At 41.1% G+C, this 15,421-nt stretch overlaps 1 protein-coding gene across 1 annotated transcript in view; it reads right to left on the bottom strand.

The window, feature by feature from the left end:
• The window catches only part of LOC138753860 (atrial natriuretic peptide receptor 1), a 54,989-nt gene extending 42,180 nt beyond the window's left edge, over positions 1–12,809 (bottom strand). Inside the window, exons 1-5 of the mRNA XM_069917753.1 lie at positions 12,647–12,809; positions 7,670–7,786; positions 6,988–7,130; positions 1,148–1,252; positions 395–497 (exon numbers count right to left, since the gene is read on the bottom strand). Of these exons, the coding sequence (XP_069773854.1) occupies positions 395–497; positions 1,148–1,252; positions 6,988–7,130; positions 7,670–7,786; positions 12,647–12,809 (631 nt within the window). The remainder of the gene's footprint in view (positions 1–394; positions 498–1,147; positions 1,253–6,987; positions 7,131–7,669; positions 7,787–12,646) is intronic.
• Between the last annotated feature and the right edge of the window lie 2,612 nt (positions 12,810–15,421).

A 15,421-nucleotide genomic window follows, 5' to 3' on the forward strand; every position in this document is an offset into this window, starting at 1 on the left:
CTAGTGTTCTATAGTGGCTTGTCTGTGTCCAGCAAGCTCCCACTAATGGCAATGTGAAAATGATCAGGTAATTTGCTTTCGCAATATTGACTGAGCATTACATATTAATCAGAAGACTGACCTACAAAGCAGCAGTTCAGATAACTTGGCCCTTGAGTTTAATGGCTCACTGTAAAAGGTCATACCTTTCAACTTGCAGTGCTGCTGGAATCTTGGAGCAGTGTAATCTAAGGATGGTTGATTTACATCTCCTATTAAAATCCATCCACATTGTGTTTGCAAGAGGGATTTTTCCACTGAGATAACATTGTCCCTCTAAAATTATTCTGGTTTCATTAAGCATTGCTTTAAAAAACTCTATTGCAAATGCACAATCGATTTTCCTCTTAATTACCTTTTGCAGGTAGCACCAAAGTTTTTGCCTCCAATGCAGCTTGCATTCTTCCTACCTTTATGTGAGCTATTAGGGAGGTTACCCCAACATGGACAAGGACCACCTACAGACAGAAGACACAATAAACAAAAATGAGTGGATACGTACACCCACACATCCTTCAATGTTTTGACAACTTTCCATTTCTTCCAAAGAAACTGGATTCCTCCTGAATTAACAAGCAATTACTGAACAAAATTATTTTTCTTTTTAAAACTCACAACAGAAAGCAATAAAGTAAAATGATTGGCTTGCATTGCAAACCACATTGAATGACTACATTTCTACCTCTTGCCGTAGAGCAGCTCCGATTTCCTAAGGCACTTTACAGTGCAAAGCTTTTCTATGGTGTGGTCACTCTCTTCTTATGTAGGAAAAGTAGTGGCGAGTTTGTGCACAGCAAGCTCCCACAAACATCAAATAACGACCAGGTAATTGGCTTTAGTAATGTTGAATGATGAATAAATATTGGGCCAAGGATGCTGGCAATAGTCATTGGTTCCAATCCCATTAAGAGTGACAAAAGCATCACTTCTGTTCTTGCATTGCTCCCTATATCCCTTCTCACCTCTATAAAGGAGTTTAACTTAGTCCCTCTATGTGACTAAAGGTCCACAGCCTTTAATCACACTGATAAATCCTTGCAGAGTCTAATAGTCAGACAAATCTTTTCCTTTCCTTCATTGCGCATTCAATTAAATGCTCATAACTTACCTTGGCAGTCCAATTAATTTGACTCATTTTTCCTGCTGTCGACACAGTGTGAGTTACTATCTGACCATCATCTGGAATCCAAGGACCACAAATCCCCTCTTTCACCTTCATTGATGAATAGAGAATGAATAATAAGTTGCATCATTAGGTTGGGGCTCTTTTTGAAATATTTCAAAATAAAAAATCTACTTTTCATTTGATTTTTTAATTCAGCACGGTAACAAGCCCTTCTGGCCCACAAGCCTGTGCCACCCAGATACACCAGATACACTATAAACCCCAGGCGTTTTTGGAGAAAACTGGAACACCTGGGGGAAACCCATACACACATGGGGAGAAACTTCAAAGTCCTTATAGACAGCGCCAGATTCAAACCAGATCACTAGTCCTGAAACAGCGCTACGCTAACCGTGTCACCCAAAGGGCCTGTTGAGAATTCATTATCTTCTTTTTGGAAAAAGCCTTAAAATGTTTTGATTTTGTTGCCCAGTTGGAAATGGTGTGCAACAGGCAACTGGACCTGAGGTCAAAGGCCAGATATCAAAGAGGGAGGTTGCATGGAGGTAGGAATTTCTGATCCTGGGCAACAAGCTACTGAGATATGGCTGCTGGTGATAGAGCAAGGATTTTAGGGTCAGGGAAAACGGAGGAACAGAGAGTTCATCGTCAAAATTGTACAAAGTTTAAAGATAAAAATATGCATTTCTGTGACACCTTTCACAACATCTCAAAGCATCTTACAGCCAGTGAAGTCATCAATGACATGCACAAAATTCATCAGCCAATTTATCCAAACCAGGATATGTTAATAACCTCACAATCTAATTTGTAGGAAAGATTAAATCAAAGTGTAGGCGAAAATCTGAAATTAAAGCAGAAACTACAGGAAATATTCAGAAGCAGGTAAGATCTGGGAAGGGGAGTAACCTTTCATTGTTTTCTAGTTTTTGCCAGTTCCAATAAAGTTTTGGGTGGAGGGGGAGGGCAGAGTGAGCAGGGAAAGTTTGTGAAGGGTGGACAAGGAGAGATTGTGGCATAGGCGGAGACACTGCAGGTTGCTGAATGAAAACAGAGGCTCTTGGGGTGGGGGAAGAGAGCTGGAAGTGACATATGAAATTACCAGAAGATAGTAAAGGAAACGAGCTGTGAGGCACAGTGTAGAACTGGTTCAGAGCCAAAAAGAGCATCATGCATGACTTGCTTTTTCTGTCTATGTGCTGGGACTTAAGCCCGTAGGCTTTGGACTCAAAGGTAAGAGAGTGCATCTGAGGGACACAGGATACTTAAATGCTATAGGATATGTCTCATTACTGTGGAGGATCTCTGTTACAACTGTTTAATTGTGCAACCAAGAAGCCAGAAGGATGGGGAAAGAGGGAGGGAGAGACAAGGGTTGAGAAGCTATTCTTATCCTTCTGTCACCTTCCCTTTAGCTCTACACTCACAGAGTCACCCCCCTCCCCAACCAATTCTCAGCTTTTCACTCCTGTCCTCCTATCCATGTCCACCTATGGCCTTTTGGCCTGTGCTCCTCCCCCTGCACCATCCTCCCTCCTTGCCCTGTTTTTTTTTTATTCAGGTGCCTGTCTGCCTTTTGCTCATACCTTGACCAAAGTCTTAGGCCCAAATTGTTGGTTATATATCTTTAGCTCCTATGGACTCCACAGGACCTGTTAGGATTCATCAGCACTTTTCTGTATTTACACACTTCTAATTCACTTTTTCAATGTGTAATGGAAGATTTAAACTTTAAACTGTGTTTTTTTTTACTTTTGCAGCCTTTGCTTCTGCAAGGCTGAGAACCTGCTTGTTTTTTTAAAATCAGCAGACATAATCTAATTTCCACCATGAGGCCCAGGATGCATATTTAGTAGACACATTTAACTTTCACCATGAGGCCCAGAGATGCAGTTGTCTTTTGTTGGTCGCAGACTGTCAGGAGACCTTGAAGATAATTAAATCATTTGTTCAAAGAAATAAGATCTGAAGTAAACAACTTTCGGGTAATATAAGCCATGGTCCCACTGCTGAAGTTTGAGACTCTCCAAGAGGTGGCAACATCTCTCAGCAAGAAGAAGAACTTCAAGATTCCAAACCAACAACCCGGTCCGGGGAGGTGGAGAAGCTGTTACCGGCGCCCCGACAACCTACTACAAGTGTGCAGTCGTCGCCTCGCTTTGGCAATTGGGACCAGTCCAGGCATTGATAAGTATAATTGGGAAGGGCTTGCATGTTGTAGTGTGAATTCAGCTTTAGATTTAGTAATAAAGACTTGTATAAACTGAACTGCTCTCGGTGTGTGTCTATTTTCTTTCGGTAACTCGAACACTGTGACCAATCTAAAACGAACAAAGTGAGAGGTACAAGTTTACCCAAGACACAATGTTATTTATTGATGCAGGTACTCCCCGATTTGCGACCTACATGACTTGCATCCATCCTCAAATATGATTGATTTATTTTTTTAAAATATGAAGAAAATTAAAAAATTTACACGGGTTATGTTGTATTTGGCAAATTATAACAGGAATACGGGGCATGTAAGAGCGAAAAAGTGCATACTTACCTTGTTAGTCAGCATTCTGGGGTCTGTAGGTTGGGCATGGCCACCTTGATTTATGTGCATGCATGAGTCTTCGGTTGGCACATGTGTGGTGGGTTTGTTAATTGCAATTCGGTTGGTGCATGCACAAGAGCTAAGGGCACAAATTCAATATCGGTAGGACGAACCCACTGTGCATGTGTCAATTGAAGATTCGTGCAAGCGTGCAGGAATCAAGATGGCCACACCCAGCCTATGGACCCTGGAATGCCGACTAACAAGGCAAGTATGGACCAGAATGTGGAATGATTCGCCACCTTCAGGAAACATTAATTTGTTATTGTCAAATCTACGATTTAAAAAAAATTATTAAAAAGTTTGCTTAAAGACTTTGGTACTCCACGTGCGTGGGAAAATTCCGACTTAAGTCTATTTCGAGATACGACCGAATTACAGTTGTAAGTGGGGGAGTACGTGTATAACAAATTTTCCAATTAAGCACCCAAGAATTGAGCAAAATGGGCTGCAAGTGAGTTTAAAGGGAACACAAGGGGACACTGTATAATCAGATGCCAGGATGCCATTGGTAGATGTATCTTGGACAGATCTGTGGAGAAGATGGACTTTCTGTGAGAGGGGAAAGGGAATGAAATGGCATCCATTTGGGATAGAAATAGAATTTTATTCTATCTTTTTGATAAAGGCTATAAATTCATGCTATGCTACCCTACGACTTTGAAAACTTTCATACCAGGAGACCCAAATGTTTTTCTCTAATTTTGTTCAAGCAGAAGAATTTGCCTGGGGTCTCTCGACAGTGCAACCTCAAGAAGAATCTTTATCTCTATTAGAATTAACTATTTTTCCTACTTTTGTTTCATTGTTCTTGGCAAAGAAGAGGTTTGTATGATGAAAGTAAGAATAAGAGTTAATCTTTTTATTTCTTCTTCTCTATATATCTTAGATTTTTATCTTTTTTATTTTTGAGAAATTATTTTAGATGTGTATAACTGGTTAATTAAAGATTATATAGTAAACATACCGAGGGTGTTGGGAGCAGTGGTTCGTACTGATTACTGTGGGATTATGTGTGTTTTTGTGACCTTGGTCACAACCTGTAAAATGGAGGGGGGTAGTGATGTACATTATCTAAGCAACACCTATAGGGAGGTTTTGTTTTTCACATAATTGTGGGATTATACATTTATCTAATGTTTATTTATTTTTCTTTTATTGCTGGAGGAAATGTGTACTGACACATGGGAATGGGAGGAGATTAGCGGGAGGAGGTAACGGAAGTAACATGAAAGGAATTGAATATAATTTATCAAGATGAGTAAGACAATGAAACTTGTAAAGTTTAATGTTAATGGATTAAATGGGAATGTGAAAAGGAAGAGAGAATTAACAATATTAAGAAAATGGGAGTTGATATGGCTTTTCTCCAAAAAGGACATTTAACTGAAAAATAACATTTGAAATTAAAAAGAGATTGGGTTGAATATATAGTACCTTCTTCGTTTTAATTCTAAGGCAATAGGATTCCAATTAAAAATTCAAAATGTTGTGATAGAACCTGCAGGGAGATTTGTAATGCTACATTGTCAAATATATTTTGAATTGTGGACTTTCCTAAATTTATATGCTCCAAATATTAATGATGAGAAATTTATTCAAGAAACAATTCTTAATATGGCAGAAGCAAATGAAAATATTTTAATAGGAGGAGACTTTAGATTTTGTTTTGATCCATTGTTGGATAGATCTACCCAAATAGTGACAAGAACAAAAGCAGCAAAGGCTACATTGGTATTAATGAGAGACTTGAATTTAATAGATGTCTGGAAGAGGATTCATCCTAGAGAGAAAGATTATTCATTTTATTTGAGTAGACACGACTCTTATTCTAGAATTGATCTATTTTTAATCTTGGCACAAATGCAAGCTAGGATTCTTGAAGTTGATTATAAAGTGAGGATCTTATCTGATCATTTGTCTTTATTAACAACGATTGAAATGCCTGATAAAGGAAAAACGATTTATAGATAGAGATTGAACTCATTATTATTGAAAAGAAAAGATTTTTGTGAGTTTGTTAGAAGACAAATTCAGATATTCTATGATGTAAATTTGAACACTGTAAATGATAAGTTTATTATATGGGATGCTTTGAAAGTGTATTTAAAAGGACAAATTAGAGCTTCAAAAATGTAAAAAGGAATATATGAGAGATTGATTAGTTAGAAAGAGAGATAACCGTTTTGGAAAAGGATCTTTAAAAACAGGGTTCTGAAGGTAAGCATAAACAGTTAATTATTAAAAAACTTCAGTATAATACATTACAAACTTACAGGACAGAGAAGAACAAAACAGAGATATTATGAATTCGGTGAAATGTCACATAAAGTACTTGTTTAGCAATTAAAAACAGAGTAAATATCGAGAACAATTAATGCAATTAAAATTGATACTAATGTTATTACTTATAAGCCTCAAGAAATAGATGAATCCTTTGTGGTGATGGACATTTTTGTAGCGGCGAACCAGCCCTGCTTGTCACGCGTGGTCAACAGGGCAGCCACGGCAAGGATGGCATCATGGGACCATCTCATCTGGTCCAGATCAGAAGGTTATGTAAACACTTGTGTCATTGGGACACATGCATCAGGATGTTGGGGGCAGAACGGAATAAGGCTTAAAGGCTGCAGTGCAAGATTCAAATAAAAGCAGCTGTGATACTCGAGTTCACAGCCTGTGGTCTCAGTCTCTTCGCTGCACTCGCTCACAACTCACTACATTGGTGATCCGAAGAGTCTCCACGCCCTGAACTGCAGGGCTTGAGACACAGGGAGAAGTTGATCAACTGGATCTTTATTCCCTTGAGTGATGAGGCTGAGGTGTGATCTTGTAAAATATTAATGGGTATGAATAAAATGAATGCTTACAGTCAATTTTCCAGAGTAAACAAATTGAGGGCATAAATTCAGGTGAGAAGGGAAAGAAGGGCCTGAGGGGCAACTTTTTCATTGAGAGGGTGGTCTGTATCTGGAACAAGCTGCCAGAGGAAGATGTAGAAGTGGGCACAAATTTCAAAAGACATTTGGACAGGTAAATGGATAGGGTTTAGAAGGATGTGGACCAAATGCAGGAAAATCAGACTAACACAGAATGCTAATTTGGTTGGCATGGATGAGTTGGGCTAAAGGGCCTGTGCCATGTTGTATGACCAAGAGTAGTAACATGGGCCCAATATATCCCTAATCAGAGAATCCTACACAGTGAGAAACCAAGCACTAACCATGAATGCCAATGGGCAGGAGTGTATGTTGGCATGATGCACACAGCAGTTGTCTTCATTGGCATCCTTCCAGTTCAAGGGACAGTCCTTCTCTTCACAAAATGCCTTTGCTTCTTCAGCATTCCTGAGCATTGCAAAATAAACTCTGCGAGTTAACGGCAAACATTTTCAACAAATGTAACATTCACAAAGGAAATGTAAAATCTTTATTAAGTTTTCAACTTAGAAAAGTAGACTTTCTATTGATTTCTGTTAGCCTCCACAGTCACATTTTAAAATCCATTCAAGTGAAGGGTGTTGTGGCTCAGTTGGGGAAGTCTTTGTTGCAAAAACAGCATTAAACACTAATGGACGTGAACAGTCACTCCCCTCACACTCCAAGGCTCTCCTCATCGCCCTAGTGTAACATTCTTTCTCCAATTCCAAGCTTTCAAATATGGAGCCTACCGATTCAGTAACTGAAATGCTGCGAGCACTCACTCTTGAATATCTCATCAGCACCGCAAACACCTTGAAGGAAAAGGTCAATTTATTCATCCTGCTGTCCCAGAAGGTGGTAGATGAAATCCTCACTGAGTTCCAGTCCTATTCCTGTCCAGCTTACAACTGGAGCCGTGGGATCCCAGCAATGTCAGCACTAACAAGTGGCAGGAATGAAACACTCACCCATGTGAGAGAACACCGCTCTCCACCGCCCAGTGATAAAAGTGATTGTTCACGGTCACTGCGTACATCACTTTGAATTCTTCACCACTCAGCACTCTCTCTGAGGGTCTCTGGACCCAAGCCATCTCCAGACCTACAGGAGAAAGAAAATGCTTCATGATGCAAAGGGCCTGATGTGTTTAAAAAAAATCTATTTCAAAATTCACTGAAGGATATCTTGTCTCTTTAAAATGCTTTTCACACTTTTCGGACATCCAAGTCAATTCACATCCAATAGAGTAATTCTGAAGATTGGAGTTTAAAAGAATTACAGATGATCCGATTGAAACCTACAAAGTTTTTAGCCTTACAGGTTGGATGTAGGGACCACTTTCCCCTTCCAGAAGATTCCAGACTCAGAGGCCACTGTCTCAAAATAAGGGACTGGCTATTTAATATAGAGATGAGGTATTTGTTGAAGCAATGATTCAGGGACCCTTGGAATTTGTGGACATGAATTCATTACTGATATTGCATTATTGTTGCATCTGTATATTGTACTTATGTATTTGACAGTACACCATTCATATTAAGGGTGTTAAGTGCACAAGTTTAGTAGTGAGCTGGAAGATTGACATGGCCTTGCTAAATGGCACAACAGGTCAAAGCCTGGTCAACCTCATCTGGCTCTCATTTCTTAGGATGCAGTGGAAACAAATTTCTTGACTCTACCTTAGCTATTCCTTTCATGATTCATCTGCCAATATGAGATCCCCTCTCATTCTTCTGAATTATAGTGAATACAGACCCAGGTAACTTAAGCTCTCGCCATAGGCTAACCCTTTCGACTATGGAATCAACCTGGTGAACCTTCTCTGTATAGCCACCAAACCCAGTCCATCTTTTCTCAAGTAATGAGACCAGAACTGCATGGAGTATTCCAGGTGCGGCCTTCACTTGTACCCTGCTCTTGAACTCAATCCCTCAAGCAGTGACAGCCAATGTTCTATCTGAATTCTTGATTACCTGTTGCATTTGCAAACCAATCTTTTGCAATTCATGCACCAGCACTCCCAAGTCCATCTGCACAACAGCATGCTGTAATCTTTCACCATTTTTGTAATATTTTATTTATAGATTTAAAGCCACAATAAATTTGTTCAATTTACAAATATATAATTCAAATCCTAATACACGTGGTATAAAAAAAGAGAAAAATAAAAAAAAGTATAGATCTACTCAGACCACCCCCCTCCACATCCCATACTAACCCCTTACTGAAAAAAATAAAGGATCCAGAGCACTTCAACAGGAGTTTTATTACTATAATATTTCATAATATTGTTTATATAGAGACCCTATAAGAAATTAAATATTTAATTGAGTTTTCAATATTTTAACAAACCTTTTGTAAATATGAGGTCCATATTTTCAAAAATATATATTTATCTCATAAGTTATAAGTTATTTTGTCAAGTGGTATACAACTCCAAACTTCAGCATGTTTTCTTTCCATTCCCAAATAGATAACTGATTTCAAAGATATGGTTATGTACTTTGTAGCTATAGTTAATGCAATTTGCACAAATTTAACTTGATATATATTCCGTTTTAATTTAAATGTAATTCCTTTAACATCTCCTAATAGAATTAACAATGGAAATCTTTCACCATTTAAATAATATTCTGATCTTCTATTTTTCCTTCCAAATTGCTTGACCTCACATTTAACAATATTGTACTCCTCCATCTCCCAGACTTTAGATCACTCACTTAACCTATTGATATCTCTCTGCAGACTCTCTACATCAACTGAACAATTTGCTTTTCCACTCAATTTAGTGTCATGAGAAAACTTGGACTTGCTACATTTGGCCCCTCTTCCAGATTATTAATGTATATCATGAACAGTTGTGGTCCCAGCACTGACACCTGTGGCACTCTGCTCACCACTGATTGGCATTCAGAGAAACACACATTTATCCCAACTCTCTGCCTTCCATTGATTAAAATTCTTTATGCGGCACCTTATCAAATGCCTTCTGGAAATCCAAGTACACAACATCCACCTGGTCCTCTCTATCCACTGCATTAGTTACATCCTTAAAGAACTCCAATAAATTTGTAAAACAGGACCTGTTCTTCCTGAATCTATGCTGTTATATTTTTCCTTAATTATAGCTTCAAGCATTTTCCTGACTACAGACACTAAGCTCTCTGGCCTACAATTACCTGCCTTTTGCCCGCATCCTTTTTTAAACAGTGGAGTAACATGTGCTGTCGTCCAATCTGCTGGGATCTGCCCAGATTGCAGATAATTTTGGTAAATTATCACAAACATCTGTACAATAACTTCCATCATTTATTTCAGTACCCCGACATGCATTCCATCAGGGCTGGGGACTTATCTATCTTAGACCCATTAGATTTCTCAACACTTCCTCTTTAGTAAATGCAAGTGTATTGAGGTCCTCATTTCCCACTGTATCCATTACATCTCTCTTTGGAACATTAGACATGTCTTTCATCATGAAGACTGATATGAAATTGTCAACCAAGGCCTGTATCATCTTCCAAGGGACTGATGCCCGCTTTAGCCACCCTTTTCAGCTTTATATAATTATAAAATCTATTCCTTTGCTTTTAAACTTTCCTCATCTTCCTTCCCTTTCATTATTGCTTTTTGAAGTTTTTCTATTTTTCCAGTTTCTCACTAGTCTTATACATAAGGTATTTGTTTGACATTTTCCTTAGTTAGAAGATTAAAACATGACACTGTGATTGAAGTAAAAACACAATGCTGGAGAAACTCAGCAGGTCAAATAGTGTCCTTTATGGAGAAAAGATAAAGATACATAACCAATGTTTTGGCTTGAGTCCTTCATCAAGGTAGGAACAAAATGTAGGAGGTGCCTGAACAAATTGGTGGGGGGGGGCAGAGGAGCACAGTCCCTCAGGAAGGAGGTAATAGATGGAGAAGGAAGGGAGGGAGGGCACACCAGCAAACAGTGAGAGCAGGGGGAGGGGGGGGAGAAAGGCTCTATGAATGGAGAGGGAAGGGGTGGAGAGATGGAGGAAAGAAGATAGAGGGAATGGGAAGGGAAGGAGAACAGGGAGTAGGCTATCAGAAACCAGATAAGTCGATGTTAATGCCATCCAGTTGGAGAGAGCCAAGACGGAGAAACTTAAATGTTGCTTTTCCAATTTAAGGGTGGTCTTGATATGACAACATATGAGGCCATGGACAGACATGTCAGCATGGGAGTGGGAGACAGAATTGAAATGGTTGGCCACTGGGAGTTTCCTGTCACTGATGCGAACAAAGCGAAGGTGCACGGTGAAGTGATCTCCCAGTTTGTGTCCAGTCTCTCCAATGTAGAGTTGTCTTCTCTACATCCATTCATAGAGCCTTCCCCTTTCCCCTGCTTGCTGGTATGCCCTTCCTCCCTTATCCACCTATGCTCCTCCCCCTGCCTCTAACCCCAGCATTTGGTTCTAGGGCTTGCCTACATTTTGTCACACCTTGATGAAGGGCTCAAGCCTGAAACGTTGGTGATGTACCTTTATCGTTGCTGCATAAAGAATACTGTGTGACCTGCTGAGTTTCCCCAGCATTGTGTTTTTATTTTCATTAGTTATCTCTGGCTGGCTTTCTCCACACTTACTGTTCTTGCTTTCAACTGAAATATACTTTTGCCGAGCAGTGGGAAAATCTCTTTGAAAGTCTGCTACTGTTCCTTAACTGACCCACCATATAGCTTCTGTCAGTCTACGGCTCCTACACCAGATCAATCACTTCCACATTGCCACGTCCAATATTTCTCACTCCAACCTGTTTTGTTCTTTACATTGTTTGAGTGGCTGATTAAAAGTGTTCCTTTTACAACCTACTGATTGCAACCTACTCACTGTAACCCTGCTAAATGGATTGTTACCCTCATGTTTAATTTAAAGGATTGCAGTCTGTTGAGTGTTTCCAGTGGGGTTGACACTGTGCATTGCAGCTGATTATTGCCTTTAATGTTATAACCAAGCCAGGTGTTACAGATGCAAAGAGGGAGACCAGAGTTACTGGAGGAGAAAAGGGTAAAGGTAAACGTTCCATTACTGACATGTAATTACTGTCAGAAACATTTAGAATGTAACATGCATGAAATTCTTTAACTTTTTTGTCTACTGTAAGGCAGACAGAGTTGCCACTTTGGCCAACACTCCTCGCCTATCAATGTGAAAAAAAAAATTCACACTGCAGAATTAAATGGTGCACGATTTACAAACTCCCCTCCATCCCTCTCCATGTTGACAGTAAGCATCATCCAGAGACGGTTACATAAAGACTCATGGACACGCAGCTTCAAGGCTGGAGGGAGGGATCAACAGTCACTCATCATTTTGTCTCCAGCTCACTGTCTCTGAATGTGCAGCTCACAGATCATTATTTGATTCATGTGCATTGCAGTGGTAAGATTAACTCAACTCTTTGACCAAGTGAAACAACATGCAGGCCTTAATTTGCAATTCTTGCCACTGTGCTTTTTGGAAGCGGTTTAACTCTGCCATTATGCATTAATTTCTCAGAGTTACTTTTACATTTGGTAAAAGGCTATTTGCCTTGAATTGAAAAATTAAATTTTGCATTGAAATTCATCACCAGGGCAGAATCATTCTTAAACAATGCACTGATCCCAAAAACGCTGGAGATACAGAAGCCAGACAATGCTTGTTTAATCCTAACCATCCTGGGATTTCCATTTATAACACAAAAAGGTTTAAATATAAGGCATTAGCAGCCTTGAAAGGGAGATAATTGTAACAAAAAGAATCCAGGGATCCATAGGTCAAGGCCAGAGAGGTCGGAGCAGGGAGATTATGTTGAACCACATATGAAACACCAGTCAAGTTACCCCCTGACTATTCCATTCCATCAGAAATTCCCACAAAAGAACCGGTACAGAACCAATGGTTTACTATTCTAAGGAATTGCCCGCATTAGGAAAATAAGACGGGCACTCACCTTGACAGTCTATCATATTGTATTCATGCGGGTTTTCCAAAGGCCAGCAGTCATATTCGGTGTTGTCCAGGTCATGCCATCCTCGGGTCCGTCTTGTTAGGGTCGCCTTAATGGAGAGGGGTGGGAGAAGAAGAAAGTGCGCAGAAACATTCTGGTTATACATTCTGTTTCTAGCTCCTCAGCCCACAGGCGTTTGTGGCACTGAAAATATTTGTGGCACTTGCTAACTAACCAGTGTGCGAAACGTCCGCGCTCAGTGGACAGTTGGAAGGTATTAATCAATTCTCTCTGCGAATCCGTCTTCGCGAACGAAATAGAGACGCAAGTAGCGACTTCCAACTTGTAACAAGTCTGGATTTGCTCAGAAGGTAATGGCCATTCTGCAAAGCAGAAACCCTCAGCTGCACAGTTGCATAGAGATCGTGTAACTTGCTTTAATTAAGTAAAACCTACCAGCAGATAGGAAATAACGAAATAAGAAAATCTATCCGACTTCGATGCTGACATCGCCCTCCGCAACGCTGTGCAAAGCCACACGAATCGAGTCGTTGGCGATGGCTAACAGAATGAACCAGCCAGTTCTGGGGGCGTGCGTTGTAGCGCAGAGCGACCCGGGCGAGTGTGCAGAGCAGAGATGGGGAGGTTGGAGGGGGCGGGAGGCGGAGGGAATGGGGTGGAGGAAATGGGCACCTTCTCAAGCCTAGCATCTACATTTCGACCCTTGGGCCACAAGTGCGAACCATTTGATCCAAACACAGGAAAGTTTTAATATGCGCCGTCCGTCAGATGAGTTTGCTGAAGATCTGGCCTTCGGGAGAGGAGGGAGGGATCCAATAACAGTTCATAGCGGACACCGGAACCACCGGGCAGTAACAGGTGTCTCACCGAAACTTCTTGGGTGCGGGACGGAAAGAGGGGTGGGGTATCAAACTCTTGTTCTGCAATCGCTGTGAGCTGGATAGATATGGCCCAGATCAGGATCAAGTGCCTGTGAACCTTGTCCCCAACTTACTGTAACTTTTTTGGGAGGAGATCTAGACTTCAAAGACAAGGCCAAAGTTGGACAAGCTTGGAGAAGATGCCAGCGAGTTGCCTTTCAAGTAAAAGGACTACCACTCCTTGGCTTCCATTGGTTACCCAATCCTCTCTCCATGTTTATACATTACCCAACTCTATGCATCCTTACCTTATGGATAAGACTTTTATGTGAACCTTATTGAAGGCCTACTGGAAACTCATGTATACAACATCTTCCTGTTCTTCTCTATCCACTGGGCTCATATTATCTTCAGAGAACTCAAGAAATTTTGTCAAACAGGACTTGCCAAGGGTAGATAACACACCTGGTCAGGTGCTGATGGTCTGTACAGTGCAGCTGATTGGGGTCGTATCAGACACCTACAACATTTCACTGCGGCAGTCCCCTGTCCCCACAGGATTCAAGGCAGCCACCATCATCCCAGTGCCCAGGAAAGTGATGGTAATCAGACTAAATGACTACCACCTAGTGGCACTGATGTCTATAATCATGAAATGCTTTAAGTGGCAGATGATGGAATGCATTAAAGTGGACCTTCCAGCAACATTGAAACCGTTCCAGTTTGCCTAGAGCCCAAACCAGTCCACAGATAACGCAACAGCCTTGCTCTTCCACGCTGTCCTGACCCACCTCAAGAATGCCGCCTCATACAGGGTAGGCTGATTGTTTGTTGACTTCAGCTTGGCATTCAACAGGATCATACCTCAGACACTAATGGATAAACTCTCCCTGCTATAACCCGACACCGCTCTCAGCAACTGGATTCCAGGCTTCTTGACAGAAAGACCACAGCCTGTCAGGATAGGCAGCAAAACCTCAAGTCCCAACGTGCTGAGGACTGGTGGACATCAGGGCTGTGTGCTCAGCCCACCACTATTCAGGCCTGCTGACTCAACTACTGCACAACCAGATGCAGCTCCAACAGAATCATCAGACTTGCAGATGATACAATGGTCGTCAGCCTCATCAGCAACAATGTTCAGTCGCACTACAGAGAGGAGGTTGAAAGGCTCATAATGTGGTGCAAGAATAACATTCTGAGTCTTAACATGGACAAGACAAAGGAGATGATTGTGGATGTCAGGAGGACGAAGGTCAGCTATTCCTCACTACACATCACAATGTGTAAAGAGTGGAAAGTTGTTTGGTGTGCATATTAAGGACAACCTATCCTGGACTCACAACACTTCCTCATTAGTCAGGAACGTTCAGCTGCTCCCACCCTTCCAAAGGAAGCTGAGCATCCTGACAACCTTTTACAGGAGCATAATTGAGGGTTTCCTGTCTGGCTGCATCGTTGAGAAGTTTGGTAGCTACAAAGCATCAGACTGGAAGTTATACAAAGGACCATTAAAGCAGCTGAGAGGCTTTATAAATGACATTTGCTGGGAGTGCTGTCTGTAAAGAGATCAAGAAGTTTTTTTCAGACCTACACCTCGGTAACAGGCCCTACCGGCCCACAAGCCCATGCTGCCCAAATACACCAATTAGCCTCCAACTCCCCCCCCCCCAAGAATTTTTTTCAGACATACAGCTCGGTAACTGGCCCTACCGGCAATTAGCCTCCAACCCTCCCCCCCCCCGCCATATGTTTGTGGGCAGGACGGTTAGTGTAGCGGTTAACACAATGCTGTTACAGGGCCAGTGAACTGGGTTGGAATCCAGCACGGTCTGCAAGGAGTTTGCGTGATAATCCCATGTCCGTGTGGTTTTCCTCCCACCTTTCAAAATCTATG

This window comes from Narcine bancroftii, chromosome 1, assembly GCF_036971445.1.
Source record: "Narcine bancroftii isolate sNarBan1 chromosome 1, sNarBan1.hap1, whole genome shotgun sequence".
Classification (NCBI taxonomy): Eukaryota; Metazoa; Chordata; class Chondrichthyes; order Torpediniformes; family Narcinidae; genus Narcine; species Narcine bancroftii.